Consider the following 15,712-nt stretch of genomic DNA (forward strand, 5'->3'; position numbering starts at 1 on the left):
AATAAAATATTTGAAAAAAATTTCTTATTAAATTATGTTTTCAAATCATCAAATAAATAATATTGAGTAAATTTTTTACAATCACATTATCCGTACAAGCCCAAAGACGTGGGAGAATTTGGGCTAGTTTTTAAAATATAATTACAAACCTGAATGAAATTTTGCTTGAATATTGATATTTGCTATTTTATTTCGAGAATTCAAGCAAAATTTCACTTTAACCTGATTTATTTTTATTTTTATCATTTTCCGACTTTTGAGGAAGCGGTGAAATGAAAAACATACGTGTTCTTAACAGATACCTGCCACCTTCCAAGCGAAGGACTAGTGTCAGCTACCTATGCTCCCAAAAGATGGAAAAAATAAAAAAAAATGGTTATTTATAAAATTTATAAATACCACATCTTTTTGACATCAATTCTCGGTTTCGACCCCTCTCTTAGCTATTAATCCATCTTCCTCTTTTTCTCTGGAATCATCAGAATAATTCTTAGGCATCTCCACTGTTTTCTTTTTCCTTAATTAAATTAAAGGAAATTGTTTGTTAAATTAGGTTAGGACTGTAAATCAGAAACAAAATTTTAGATTTCGTTCAGAACCATGACTTCAGCAACCAACATCGTCGGTGAACAACTTGCTACCGCTTTCCCCAATCTCTCCCTTCAAGAGCAGGTACTTGTTTTTTTTTTCTTTCAGTTTTTAGAATCAGATCTATTTCATTTTTGTGCTGGGATATTTAATTTTTTCTGGTGTGGTTTGGTTGTTGAGAGAACTGAAAGAAAGAAACGGAAAAAAAATGGAGATTTCGTTTATTAATGGTTATGCACTGGGTAACAGAAATTTTTTAGTGTTCTTTTTGTCAATTATTTGAAATATTTTATTGAAGGAATATTTGAAATTTTGTTTAGAAGGAGATGAAGAATAAAGGGGCTGTTGGCGAGGGTTGCGAAAGTCATAGTGGAATATGCGCTATCTGTTTAGATAAGATAGTTCTACAGGAAACTGCCCTCATAAAAGGTTGCGAGCATGCTTACTGGTTTGTCTAACCTTCTCTTAGCCAAAATTTATAATTATTGCTTTATGGTTTGCCTTGGTTATGTCTTACGTTCTGTTCCGTTCCCTTTTTGCCATGCTTTAAAATTTTAATTTCTTTTGTTTGTTCTCATTCTACTTGTCTCTCTTTTAACTTTTTTTTTTAGTGATGTTAACTTTTAGGATTCAGTTTTAAGTTCATTTTTGTTGTAGTTTGTAGTCCTGAATCTTAGTTCCCTATAGTTTTGGTGACTGTTCGGTACGGTATTATTCTAAGTGGTGCACTGATTTTAAGTGACTTTAGGTTCACAGGAGTTGGGTTCTATGGTGTTGTCATTTTGTGAGAAAGAGAAGACTTGGGCAGGGGCGAAGTCTTGAATTTTGTCTTAGGGGGCCAAGATAAAATTATAAAATTAGGGCGGCCAAAGCTAAAAATTTGTCCTAGAAGGGCTTAAATTGAATTACTAAATTTTTGAGGGGCCAACTACAGTTTTTTTACATTTAATCAAGGGGCTAAGTCCCTCGCCCCTGGACTTAGGTGAAGATTTGGAAGTAGGGCATGCTTTCCAATGCTCATGTTGATCTCACCAACTGGAAATGGGTGTGGTTTTCTTGTTCTGTGCTTCTGGAAACTGTTATATTAATTTGATGGCATATAGTGCGATAAGCCAACATCCTCTTCTTTTGTCAGACACTCGTTTATATGCCAAAAATGTTGGACGAAAGATATGTTAATTCCAATTTTTGAGCCTTCAACAGCACCCTTCTAACATTTAAATCTGTAGTTTGATGCATGTTAGAAATCCTGGACATTGAATGCTTGAATATATCTGTACCACACTTCAATCCACTCTCTCGTGATGCATGGCATTATCTTTCAAGATTTGTTTTATTATGTACTATTTATATAGTCTGTAGATGTTACTACGTTTTAAAGGGTTTTAACTTTGTAGTAGAGGTTTGCAAGAGTGTATGTTTGTGATTTCCTGTTTTTTAGCAACTGTTCTTTTTCTTATCCTTTCTTACAACTTTCTTATTAATATTTTATGATGGCTTGCATGCTATACTTTGTGCCTCAAAGTGGGAGTTAATTGAAAATTTCATTGCTGTCATACTGCCTTTTGAAGTTTTGGTTTAAATTGCCAAAATTTAATAGAAATGGTACGTTACTTGTAGTCTATCATCATTTGCATGTTTGTGCTAGACAACTAGGTGCCTCATTGCATGTTTTGAGGTTCTGCTTATTACATCTCTAAGGCTTTCCTTTATATGAAGGATGGAGATTTTATTTATCTTTCCTACTTTATAGCTTAACCATTAGATTAACTAAGTTTCCGTTCTCACTGCTTTCTGTCCGTACCAAACAAAGCCAAAATGTATGCTTTGCTGTCTAGGTTTCTGTGAACTGGTAAAAGTTGGTTGTTATGTTGAACTAGTGGTCTATTTTGGAATTAAGACTCTAGAATAAGCTGCTGGAACATTCATTATGTGTTGAGAAGCATGATTAAAACACAGGATGGGCTGTTAGGTCAGTTAGCTTAATCCGTCACACTGCACTGTCATTGTAGCGGTCTTAATTCTAGATTTGACTTAAACACTTCAAGCGCTAAAATTAACAGACGAGTTTGTCATGTTCAATTATTTTATTAAATTACTCTCAAAAACTATTTTATTAAATTAACCGATAAGTTGCAAGATCTAGAAACTCTGCTAGTATTCTAACTTGGTAATCATACTATTTCTCATTCAACTCTGTGGATGAGATTGGATTTTTCTTTCCTTCTAATTGTGACTATTTAGAAAAGAAATAGAAAACAGTTACTTTTTTATTAATATTCAGATCAACTTTCTGTTAGAATTGTCAAATAAATGATAGTTGTTAGGGTTTGCTTTATTGTGGAGCTATGCTTCTCAATTACTCTGAAGATTAATGTTTTGGAACTCAGGTTATTTATCATGGATTTAGAGACTCACTGCTTCGCTTGTTTATTCTGTCTGTGCAGGACTGACTTGGGAATTTGTTTTTCTTTTGGTTATGTAGTTTTATTTGCTTTACATTTGACATCTGTTACAAATTCTATATTTCAGTGCATTTGGATGGGCAAGGAGGTTCTATTTTTTATGGGTGTTCTGTTTCTTTGTTCTTGCAGTGTGACATGCATCCTTCGGTGGGCCACATGCGGTAAATCACCTAAATGCCCTCAGTGTAAACATCCATTTGAGTCCCTCAACGTTCATCGTTCACTTGATGGCAGGTAATATTGAATCCTCCATTCTCAATTATTGAATATATATACTTTATCATGTAGGCATTTGCAAGGGAGGAAATCCTAGTGTCATTATCCCGTGTTGCAAGTGATTGACATATTGTCTGTCTTGACTTCTGCCTAATGAGATTCATTTCTGGTTGCCATTTGCCTTTGGCTTTATCAGGATCAACGACTACATGTTTGAGGAAAGTGTGTGCCTGCTTCTTAGAGCCTCATGGTTCAAACCTTTGAATGTGGAGGAATGTGAGGTGTACGATGATTTGGAAGATTATTACCATTATTATCCTTACCCTTGTGAAGATGATGATGATGAGGAAGAAGATGAAGTTTACTACAGAAGTTCGCCTAGTCTCCGCATCGGCAATCGGAGATGGGGTGACAATGGATATGTAAGATCGGGGCGCCGAGAAGCCAGGCCTGTTCAACGATCATCCAGCAGTTCCCAGAACTCTGATGCTTCATCTTCAAGTGAGCCCAAGAAGAAAGAAGTGTCGAAAAGTATAATGGGGCGACGGGCAAAGAGGGCACTGAAGCGTGAGGCTGCTGATAAGGCAGCTGCTGCAAAACATCAAGAGCATTTGATGAGGCTGGGGCGGAAGTGATTTCTTTGATGCAATGTCTTTTTTATGGAACATTGTAGCAGAGGAATTAGGGTGGTTTGATAACCCAGATTCGCTGTATCATATCCTGGCTTTGTACAGTATTTCCCTTTCTTTCCTTGTCTGTGGAACAAAACAGTAGTGAGAACTTTAACTAGGGATGAACAGTGGATATAAAAATTGGAATATTTTGATATCAGATATCCATTATTTTTGGTGGTCTGAATTCAAGCCCGAATCAGAAATTTTAATTTTTTAAATTCTCTAAGGAGGTTGGAGATGACAATATAAATATAATTTATGATTTCTGAAGTTCAATAGATATTTTTAAAAAAAATTGAGGTGTTGATGATATATTAATTTATGATTTAAACATTCTATGGTAAAAACACGCATCGTGTAGTATTTCTGTGTGTAATAAATTTCATGGACTTAATAGATTTTTTTTACCTGAGCGCATTGCATATATGATATAAATAAATATATATTGAGAAGATATCTAATTTAAAAATCTAAGGTCCTATTGTTATATCCATGTTTCGTTTCATGGTTTAATAATATTTCTATAAAAAAAAAAACAGACCAGAACGAGGAGCATACATGTAGAAGGAACTGAATACTAGTCAACGTTAAATTTCCTCATAATAAACAAAATATTGTAAGATGGATGAAGTCAACAATGGACACAATAAAAAAAATAGGGTTCGTAATTTGGTGGAACATTTAAACCAGTGAAAATTAGCTTAAAGATAATGTAAATTTATGAAGTAGCTAAGTTTCTCAGGTAAGTCATTCATCTTCTAGGGACAAGCCCAAGGAATAACTGGAGTGTAACACTGGGTGGCACCATCAATGTTATTAGGCATTGTTTGGTGAAGATCTTCGTCATCTCCTTCATACAGAAGTTTATGAAATAAAGGGTTTGCAAGAGTAACCACCACCACTGTTACTGGTGTTGCTGCCATTACTTCCCCGGCTACTATCCCTCCTAAGATTTGGGCTTGTCCCCCTGAAAGAATTATACTAAAAGAAGAGCATGGCGTTGGTGTAGTATTATGATCAACAAAGAATGAGCCAGACAAGGAGAGTATCCCAAAGTTTCCTGCAAAACGATATGGCGCCCCTTGAGGAGAAGGATATCGGAGAATGACGTCTGAAACAGAGCCGGTAGCGCTGATTATAATAACATTGACATGGTTTTTACGGGCAAAGTTGATGATGTTTTCAATAACATTAGAACCAGCGGAGACTTGGAGAACCACTAGCTTTATAGCCGAATCGTTGTCTCTGGTTATAACAGTGGGAGTTTTGGGTTTATTTTTAGAGCCTGGAGGCCTGCCTCTGGGCCTCCTTGTAGTATTTCCTTGCAGTACTTCTGAGCTTCCTCCGCATGTTGGGACGCTTAGAGGAGGGTTGCGGTCAGATGAATGATCGGAGATATGAGGTTGTGATGAAGGGATGTAATCTTTATAATCCGCCATCGAGGAAAGAAGGGTGCTTAATGTTAAATTTTCAGTGTGTATTAAATATATATATATATATAGGTTGGGGTTGGGGGAATATTATAATTAGGATTCATTATTTTAGTTGGATTAGGATTTTGAATAATGCACTATCAAAAGAACGTTGAATAATAGTTAAATTACTTGAGTTTTGATAATATTATTACAAATATGATTAAACTACAATAACAGTGTCATGTAGTATAATTCGTATTCTATTTTGATTTTTTTTGAAATAATAGTTCAATTAGTATTATATTTTGAATCTTTTATTGAAATAATAGTTAAATTAGTATTTTATTTTTATTTTTATTTTATTGAAATAATAGTTATATAAGTATTAAATGAAAAAAACAAAGGGTAAATTATAAAAACAATTACTTATTTTTACTTTAAATTACATTTTAATTATTGAATCTTGATTACTTACGTTAATGATTTTACAAAATTTGATGTGACACAAATTGTGTTATTAAATCCTGACATATCATCCCCATTTAATTTACACATGTTTTTATTTTATTTTTAACCTGTTTTAGTTTTTTCTTTATTTTTTATTCCTTTTCTAATTTCTTATTTCTTCTTACTTCTCACTACTCTTACGTGTCTCCCTCTTTTCTTTTATCTTTCTCATATTGTTTCTGTTCTCCTTCCTTTACAACTCTAACCGCTGTCGTCAAACTTGCCACAAGAATTCCAATCGAAGGCTACCAAAATGTATATCTCTTTCCCCTCTACTCTTCACTTGGCTTAGAGCTCTAAAAACATCTAAAAAAATTCCTAGTTTTTGGACTACCCAAGCCCAGATCTCCATCACCAGCCGTTAGATTGGCCTGTTTTTATGATATCCTCCTCACCAATACCTCCTTTCTAGTAGTTAGGACTGGCGAGCAAGTTACCAAAGCGCCTCCAATTTCTTGAACTAAATCTAACCCTTCTTTTTTTTCCTCCAATTTTCTATTTTTTTTACAAACTGGGTTAATTCAAATGAGTTAAAAGTAGTCTAATTTAATTAGTTGACTTTCATGATATACTTTATGTACATCTGTCACAGACTTTAATTTGCGGCCTGTCATATTAGTCCGCTCCTAAGCATATGATATATTATAAAAATATATATTTAATTTCTTTTCATTGTTTTAATCTTTCTATCTAACAAAAGAGAGTTATTATTTTTTTATTTAGGTAAAATAAAGATATTTCAAAATTTATATAAATATTTAAAAAATATATTCTTATGTTATTGAAAGTCATATTAGCAGCTTAATGGTAATATATAATAAAAATAGATATTTTATTATAGGTGTATTTATGTGGAAACTAGATATTTAGAACTCAAATGTTAGTTTAAAAGTAATATATAATAAATAATAAAAAAGCACGATTTGAAATTAATTAATAATAGCATATGAAAATGTACGATATTAAAAAAGATTAAATTGTAAGTAAAACAAAATTTAACTACATAAATATATTAGATTAACAATACTAAATGTACTATAATTATTTAAAATAATACTGTCATCAATCGTGAGTCGTTGTCTAGTCGACTTGTAACATTAACTCAATATACGAGTTGATGGGGATAATAAACAATGCATAATATAATTTAAATGTAAATATCATTTTAAAATATTATTTGGTTCCGTGAAAAAATTAATGTTTTATAAATGTAAATATACGAGTTTAAACCCAACCGCATGCAAATTTTTTATTAGCTTTTTTTTTTAAAAAAAAAGAAAGACTAAAATATCATTGAATAATATAACTTATTTTAATCATGAAAAGACATTTTCGTAATTTTCCTATCTAAATTGTTATTTAGTTTACTTGCAACAGTAATTCAATAATAGACTTAAATAATAGTATAATTTTTTAATCATGAGGTGTGGTGTGGTGGTGCTCACCTCATTTTTTAATCATGTGGCTGGGGGTTCGATCCCCTTTCATGGAAAAAAAACACATTTCATGGTTAGTTATTTATTTCTTCGAAAAGCACCTGTGACAAAGAGATTAATTACTACAATCAACGGTGGATACCTTCATTAAAAACCCAATGGTACCTAAAAGTTCAGCCTTGTTTTGCTAGCTAAAAACCCAATGGTACGTAAAAGTTTGTAGATATATTTTATGAGTATCTTTGTTATCTTCAAAAGCTGTGATGGACAGATGATGGTGCCTATTGTTCGTTAAAACTCCATCAGTCACCAGTAATTTTTCTTGGAAAGTGAGCAGCTCTTCGTCAACTTCTTAATCTATTTCTGTTTTGAGAGTATTTCAGAACAATAAATTATTTCACGTGTCGATTTAGACCCGTGTTGTCTTAAGATTTATATGTTTTTTTGTTTGTTTTTCTGTTTTTTAATAAGTCTTTAGGTTTATAAGTTGTTGTCTGCTCTTGTAGCACATTTTTTAGTCTTGTTTATGCATGTAGTTTTAGTTTTACAAGTGATTTTAGATATGGTTTTGTTGTCGTCCTCTCTAATTTGGTGAATGCTCGATTCTTTTATCGATTTTTGCTCGTCACTTTGGACCATCCTGGGTTAAATTTCTTTCGTATTAAGTGCTTACAATCACTCCAGATATGTAGGGCTTGAGTTGTGACAAAGTCAATTGTCAACATATCATAATGTTCTATTGATGCTGAGGTTAAAGTTTTTGTTATGTTGATGGAGTTTATCCTTCACCATTTACGACAGGTATTTGCTATTTTTTTCTTTGAATTATATAGTTCCATTCATTAAATGAATCAATGAATTTACCTTTAAAAAAAAAACTAATTGTACCTCAAATTAGAGCAATGTAAAAGAAAGAATTTATTAGATATTAAAAAAGAATACAAATACTTTGAAATCTAAAATTACATATGAGTTTAATTAAATCAGTATTTATACTGAAATATTAATCCTAAACCAGATTTTAATTAAATAAAAATTATTCAATCTTGGTTTTACCGAATTATATGTTGTATATGTAGATAAAGTTGCACTATTTAAATTTAAAATTTGAATATATGAGTTATTCAGTACGTTACATTTCAAATTTTTAGTGTGCGTAACCTATCATTAATTATTTTATTTATGAATTTGCTATCCTTTAACATAGCGGGCCAAAATTTATGTCGTCTATTAAAAAGTAATATAAGATTAGAACTGACATTAACAATTAATTAGGAAAGAAAGTTATTGAACCCTGATCACTAAGTAATACTAATACAATACTTCAATACATTTCAATTTAACAATTTTGATTTAAAATTATCTTTTACATGTTTTTTTTTTGTTTAAAATTTAAAATTTTAAACTTATCTTCAACATTTATTTATTTAAAATTTAAAAATAGTAAGAAAATCAACGTTTTCTTTATCATTATTTTAAATTAATTTTATGTTAAAAATGTCAATAAATTAGATAGTCGATGAGGTCAGTGTTCCTTTAACATTATCAATGTTTGGCTCAACAAATAAAATTTAAAAATATTGTTAAAACATTAATATAAAAAGTAATTTATTTTTGAATTTATATTGTAAGATGTAAGATCACTATATATTATATAGTTTTCTTATACGTGTGATTCACTGATTTATTATGTGTATAAATTATTTAGAATATGTATAAGTATTTTGTAGATATTAGTATTTATTTTAAAATAATATTTTAAAGAGAAATATAATTTTTTAGAATAATCTCATTATAAGTTCTAATAACATCTAATCTTTTTATACAATACCTAAAATTATTTATAGCTCCTCCTCAAGTAATAAATAAGAGGATAATGTGTTTCAACGCACTTAAACCCATGCTTTGCATTGACAACAATATTTATACCAATTGAGCTAAGGCCAATCGTGGAAGAGAAATATAATTAAAATTTGTATTTTATTTGGAATGTGATTATTAGCTCAAAACTAAAAATTAAGTCAACATTACAAATAAAGGGTGCATATAAGTATGTTAAAAATGAAAATTTAAATCTAGTAAAATTCATATGCAAGAGAATAGATAGTGTATTAAATAAATATTATAATAAGTAAAAATATGTAATGTATTAATATAAATATTATTATAAGTAAAAATAAGAGTTGAATTTTTGTATTAGTTGTAATTGATCACAAGCATTGGCACAGAATAATAATATTTTATTTAAATTAAAAATATATTCATAACATTAAAATTAATATTAATGTTTTAGAAAAAAACTCATTGTTAAAAACATTTTAGAGTAGAAGAATAGATAACATAATATTACTAAAATATTTAAATATTAAATTAGATTATATATATTACTAATTAAAACTATCTATTTTTTCACTTGCAAATCAAAATGATTTTATTAAATTAAAATAGGGACTAAATTATAAATACGATAAAACTAAAAGGAGTTATCTCGTAATAATCCAAAGAAAAAAAACTCTTCCTCGGTGTGAATATCAGGAGGTGCTAAGGAAAAAAAACCCAAAATTTATTATTTATTAAAATAAAATATTCAAATTACTATATTTAAATTTTATAAAAATAATATAAAAATAATATAAAGTACTATATAAGTAAGATTAAATTAAGAAATAAATAAATTTTAAAAAAATAGATATTCAGTTTGATAAAAACTTAATTATATTTGGTATTTGTTTTAATTAATTTATCAAATAAATTCAATACTAGAGAGATAATTTTCAGGGTCCAAAGAAATTCCAAAATGGGATATCTTTCCTGGCAGCATAAGTATTCAAACCTGCCTTTGAAATTCTTGCAAGCATCAGTTTAGTTAAAACTTAGCTGAAGTTTGGCAATCCATTTATGGAAGTGGAACAACTTTAGTTGTGGAATGGAATTAGTCAATTGTACAAGAAATAAAAATTTTCTGTACATGTGTGTTAATGGTCAGCTGCTCAGTTCACCAACCTCTGCCAAATATTTCACCATCAGCATTAAACAAAAAACCTTGGTTGTTCCAACCTCCATTTCTACATTGATTTACCCCCTCAGCCACCTTCAACAAAATGCAGTCCACACTCAAGTTTTAGCTCTAACAATGGCAGCTTGCTTCCACCCCAAACCCACCATCAATGGCGAAGATGACTCTGTTATTCTCTTCTCAACTTCCAGTTCCCCTCAAGGATCCACTAGCCCTTCCTCTTCTTCCTACCACTCACCCCCACCGTCCCTTTCATCTCATCATCATTCTAGAACTTCTCACAAATTAACAGTGAGAAACCTTTCCTACACAATTCGCTTGAAAGGATCGATCCCTGATTCCTTCTTTCACTTGGCGCAAAAGCCTAAGCCTGTTGAGGTACTTAAATCGGTCAGCTTTGTTGCTAGAAGCTCCGAAATCGTTGCCATCCTGGGTCCAAGTGGCACTGGCAAATCCAGTCTTCTTAAGATAATATCAGGAAGGGTAAATGATAAAGATTTTGATCCATGTAGCATCTCCATTGACGATCATTTGATGATGAGGAGTCCAGATCAGTTGAGGAAGATTTGTGGCTTTGTGGCACAAGAGGATAATTTGCTTCCACTACTCACTGTAAGAGAAACGCTGATATTCAGTGCCAAGTTCAGGCTCAAAGAAATGAGCTCAAAAGAGAAGGAAGAAAGGGTTGAGAGCTTGATGCAAGAGCTTGGCCTTTTACATGTTGCAGACAGTTTCGTTGGTGATGAAGAGAATAGAGGGATTTCTGGTGGAGAAAGAAAAAGGGTTTCAATTGGTGTTGATATGATTCACGACCCTCCAATTTTACTCCTGGATGAACCTACTTCAGGCCTCGATAGTTCTTCAGCTCTTCAAGTGATTGAACTTCTTGCTTCAATGGCTAAAGCTAGGGGAAGAACAGTTTTGCTTTCTATCCATCAACCAAGCTATAGAATTCTCAGATACATTTCTAAATTCTTGCTTCTTTCTCGTGGTTCTGTTGTTCATAATGGTAGTCTCGAGTTGCTTGAGGAAAACATACAGAGATTAGGATTTCAAATCCCAACTCAATTGAATGCTCTCGAGTTTGCAATGGAAATTATGCCTGCACTGGAAGCTTCAACCCCCAAATTGGCTGTTGTGAAAGACAAGGACTCGTATGAATCGTATCCACAGGTATGGTCCGACGAAGAATGCAATAGAATCCAACAACGTGACTACGACGACGACGACAAACGGATGGGAAACTTTTGGTTCTTTTCAAATTTGCTTGAAATCATGTTTCTATGCTCCAGATTCTGGAAGATAATTTACAGAACTAAGCAGCTGTTCTTAGCAAGAACCATGCAAGCAATTGTGGGTGGATTAGGATTGGCAAGCGTTTATGTAAAAGTAAGGAAAGACGAAGAAGGAGTGGCTGAAAGATTAGGCTTATTTGCATTTAGTCTAAGTTTCCTCCTTTCATCCACGGTCGAAGCACTCCCAATATACCTCCAAGAACGTCGAGTTCTAATGAAAGAAGCCTCAAGGGGAGCTTACAAAATTTCATCCTACATCATCGCCAACACCATCGTCTTCATGCCCTTCCTATTCGCTGTTTCCATCCTTTTCGCCGTCCCGGTTTATTGGATCGTAGGCCTCAACCCTTCCATTTCAGCATTCGCGTTTTTCACATTCGTGGTTTGGCTCATAATCCTAATGGCGAGCTCCCTCGTACTCTTTCTAAGTGCGATCTCGCCCGACTTCATATCCGGGAATTCGCTCATCTGCACCGTTCTAGGATCCTTTTTTCTCTTCTCGGGCTATTTCATCCCCAAAGATAACATCCCAAAGTACTGGCTCTTCATGTACTATGTGTCCCTTTACAGGTATCCCTTGGACACATTGCTTACGAATGAGTATTGGAGCTTGAGAAATGAGTGCTTTTCATGGCGACTGGGGAACATGTGTATTTTATCGGGAAATGATGTTCTAAAGAGTAGAGGACTTGAGAAGGACACAAGGTGGATCAATGTTGGTATCATGTTTGGTTTTTTTCTCTTCTATCGTGTGCTTTGTTGGATCATTCTTGCTCGAAAGGCTTCAACAACAACAATATAGAAATTATATTTAATTTTTCGTTGATAAACCTTATGTGATCTACTCTAACTGTAGTAGAATCAGATTATTACATTTTATTTCTTTTTTTTTTCTGATGAATATTTTTTATTTTCCACAACTATTCTATTGTTTGTAATTATATTATTGTGATATGTTTTGTTAACTATTGTAATAGGTGAGTTTCATTGAATTGGATGTAATTTGAGCATTTCAATTACACTTTTTTCAAGTCTTGGGTAATATTTGAAAAGTCGTCTAGTAATTAGATTTTGGTGTAATTGGAGCACCCAATTACACTTTTCAATTTTTGGGAGAGAATGAGGATTGGAGTAATTACACATGTAATTATACTGAAATCTAATTTTATAAAAAAAATTATGTTTATACAAGTTATAAATTTATATTATAAGCATGACATATATAAGTGTTTGGGATGATTATGACAAAAAAATTTATAAACTATAAATCATTAAAAATTATATTATAAAATAATTGTTTATTTTATAAAGTTATAAAATATATTATTTAAATCTTAAATTTTTTTAAAGTTATGAAAAAAATTTATTATAAAAATAATTTACATGTTATAAAAGTTTTATAATATATTTATTTATAAAAATTTATGGCCGAGTATGAACATAACTTGTTTATGTGTACATGCTATCGTTATAAAAATAATATATTTATTCATAAAGAATGTTATAGTTTTTTTATCATAACTTATTTATAAAAATAACATTTAAAAGTAATGACAAAAATATATTATTTATAAGAATTGTTATGAAAGTTTTGAACAATTTATAAAACATTTTTTATAAAGGTTAAATATTATAAATTTTATATTATTTTGACTTAATTTAGGTATTACAAAAGAAATATAACTTAGCATAAATATTCTCCAAATTAAGTTTGTATAAGTTTTTATAATTAAAGCTACATGTTATTTGAATTGTGAACTTAAATATTATAAAGTCGATGCTAATATGCAAATAAAAATGATTTTCTTACATCATATTGTGGGGTATGGTACCATTGTCAGATATAAACATCATAAAACAACTCGCAAACTCTTTAATTTGACACATTTAAGGCTTCGAAATGTGGTTTAAAAGACATTTATTGTTCTAAAAAAATATTTCTCATATTAATAACAACATAACCTTAGTATAATATAAAACAAAAAAGATGGATTATACTAGCATGTTACATATTTTATAACTTTGGAATTGAGATTTTCCATATAATTCGAAGAGTATATAGAAGAAGACGACCTTGATAATCTTAATGATGCAGATTCAAATTCAAATGATGATAAACGCAATCAAAGACTAATAGATGATGAAAAGAAGCATGTATTAAATATTAAAGATGGAATAACTCAAGAAATATGCACTAGAACAATTAGATAAAATCGCATGTTTATTTTTCTTGCTATTTTTATTAATAATTGTATTATTTACTTTTTAGACTAACATAATACGTATAATTATTTGATTTTAATTTTTGTTATTTAGAAATTATTTTTATCATACAAATATTTTTATAGTAATTAATATTTTTAAAATATAAATTATATAACTATGTAATTACAATTTGTATTACCAAACATGACATAGGAAATTACGATATAATTATACTTTCATTCAATTAATTTGTGTTTTCCAAACAGACCCTTAGAGGGAAATGTGAGAATTGAAGTAATTTCACTTGTACTTATACTCACATCCAATTATCCAATAGCTTTCCGTATACTAATAAATGATTTAACTTTAAAAAAAATTATTTTTATACAAGCTCAAGTTATAAAAATTATATTATAAACATGTTTGAGTGTTTAAGATGATTTCGACAAAAATTTTCTAAAACTCTATTATAAAGGGTTAGTATTTGGTATACTAGTAATACTCTTTTTGATTCCACAAGTAGACTTAAAAATTACCATATGTCTCATTTCTTTTATATATTTATTATTTTAATATTTTACTATACCTTATAGGACACTTATCATCATCTTGACCCTATTTATTAATATTTTCCTATTATAAATTCTAAAAAATATTATAAAAGTAATTAATGTGTATTGTACAAAGTTATGATAAAAAATAATATCATTTAAATCTTAAAAATTTCTAAAGTTATAGTAAAAAATTATTAAAAATATTTTAAAGTTATGATAAAAAATATTATTTATAAGGAGTGTTCTGAAATTTATTGGATACTTCATAAATTTTTTATATAGATTATATATTATAAATTTTTACATTATTTTTAAATATAATTTACTTATTATAAGAAGGGTTATAATCTAGCACAAGTCTTTCTCCAAATTAAGTTTATATGAGTTTTTATAATCAAAGCTACATATTGCTTGCATCGTGAACTCAAATATAATGTGGTAAATGCTAGTTATGCAAACACAAAAACTTTTCTTGCACTATATTGTGGGATACGATACTATTTTAGAGAAAGGATCTATACGCAAGCACTAGAGACAACTTGTGAATGCTTTAATTAGATGCATTCAAAACTTTAAAATGTGGTTGAAAGGATGTGATGTTCTAAAGAAAGATTTCTCGTATTAATATCACCTCAATATAACATAAAAAGAGATTTGATTGTACTAGCATGTTGCATATTTTATAACTTCATTCGTGGTTGTGTAACGACCCAAAAGTCAATGTAGTCGGAAATGATGGTTTCGAAATATTGTTTTCTGATGATAGGATCGGTGAAAATTATTTATTATATTGAAGTTTGGTCTAATAATTTTGGTTATTTGGAAGATAGATAAGGTACAAGAGTATCGGTCCTAAAGTCGGTGGTTTCAAAAATTGAGGTATCAGGATCTCGTTTTCGTAAACTAGACTCGTAAATATTTTTATTAAATATTTACGGAGTTATTTTAGAAACAAGTTGAATGATAGTTTGATAATTTTAATTATTAGTGTTTAATTAAGTACAATGATTAACTTAAGTGGATGATAAATTAGTAATTAGTATTAAATTTCAAAGTGGGATTAAAATAAGGGACTATTTAAAGAAATAGTCCATTAATTTGACGAGTTTTGGTTATGGATAATTATGAGGGAATTATATATATATATATATATATATATGTTAAGTTATAATAAAAATGAAAATGAAATGAAAATAGGAATAAAATAAAAGAAACAATAGACTAGTGGGGAAAGAAAAAGGAAAATGAAACAAAAATTAAAGCTTCATCTCTTGCATGCCAATTTGGGGAGAAGAAAGGTTAGCACCATTAGGCATTTAAGTGCCATGTTTGAAGCTTAAT

At 30.3% G+C, this 15,712-nt stretch overlaps 3 protein-coding genes across 4 annotated transcripts; 2 read left to right on the forward strand and 1 right to left on the reverse strand.

Moving 5' to 3' along the window:
- The first annotated feature begins 212 nt into the window (after window positions 1-212).
- Window positions 213-4,127, forward strand: LOC108454272 (E3 ubiquitin-protein ligase RHF2A). 2 transcript variants are annotated; one of them, XM_017752679.2, is made up of 4 exons: window positions 213-672; window positions 909-1,036; window positions 3,183-3,287; window positions 3,466-4,127. In XM_017752679.2, the coding sequence occupies exons 1-4, from the start codon at window positions 601-603 to the stop codon at window positions 3,902-3,904; spliced, it is 744 nt and encodes a 247-aa protein (XP_017608168.1). In that variant the 5' UTR covers window positions 213-600; the 3' UTR covers window positions 3,905-4,127. The 2 variants fall into 2 exon arrangements, with proteins under 2 accessions (XP_017608168.1, XP_017608169.1); XM_017752680.2 differs by having other exon boundaries at window positions 313-672; window positions 912-1,036.
- Window positions 4,128-4,701: 574 nt separating this feature from the next.
- Window positions 4,702-5,382, reverse strand: LOC108455542 (AT-hook motif nuclear-localized protein 22-like). The gene has a single exon (XM_017754089.1). It carries the CDS (start codon window positions 5,380-5,382, stop codon window positions 4,702-4,704), a length of 681 nt encoding a protein of 226 aa, XP_017609578.1.
- Window positions 5,383-10,164: 4,782 nt separating this feature from the next.
- LOC108454945 (ABC transporter G family member 23) lies at window positions 10,165-12,631 on the forward strand. The gene has a single exon (XM_017753584.2). It carries the CDS (start codon window positions 10,228-10,230, stop codon window positions 12,412-12,414), a length of 2,187 nt encoding a protein of 728 aa, XP_017609073.2. The 5' UTR covers window positions 10,165-10,227; the 3' UTR covers window positions 12,415-12,631.
- Window positions 12,632-15,712: the final 3,081 nt, after the last annotated feature.

This window comes from Gossypium arboreum, chromosome 9, assembly GCF_025698485.1.
Source record: "Gossypium arboreum isolate Shixiya-1 chromosome 9, ASM2569848v2, whole genome shotgun sequence".
Lineage (NCBI taxonomy): Eukaryota > Viridiplantae > Streptophyta > Magnoliopsida > Malvales > Malvaceae > Gossypium > Gossypium arboreum.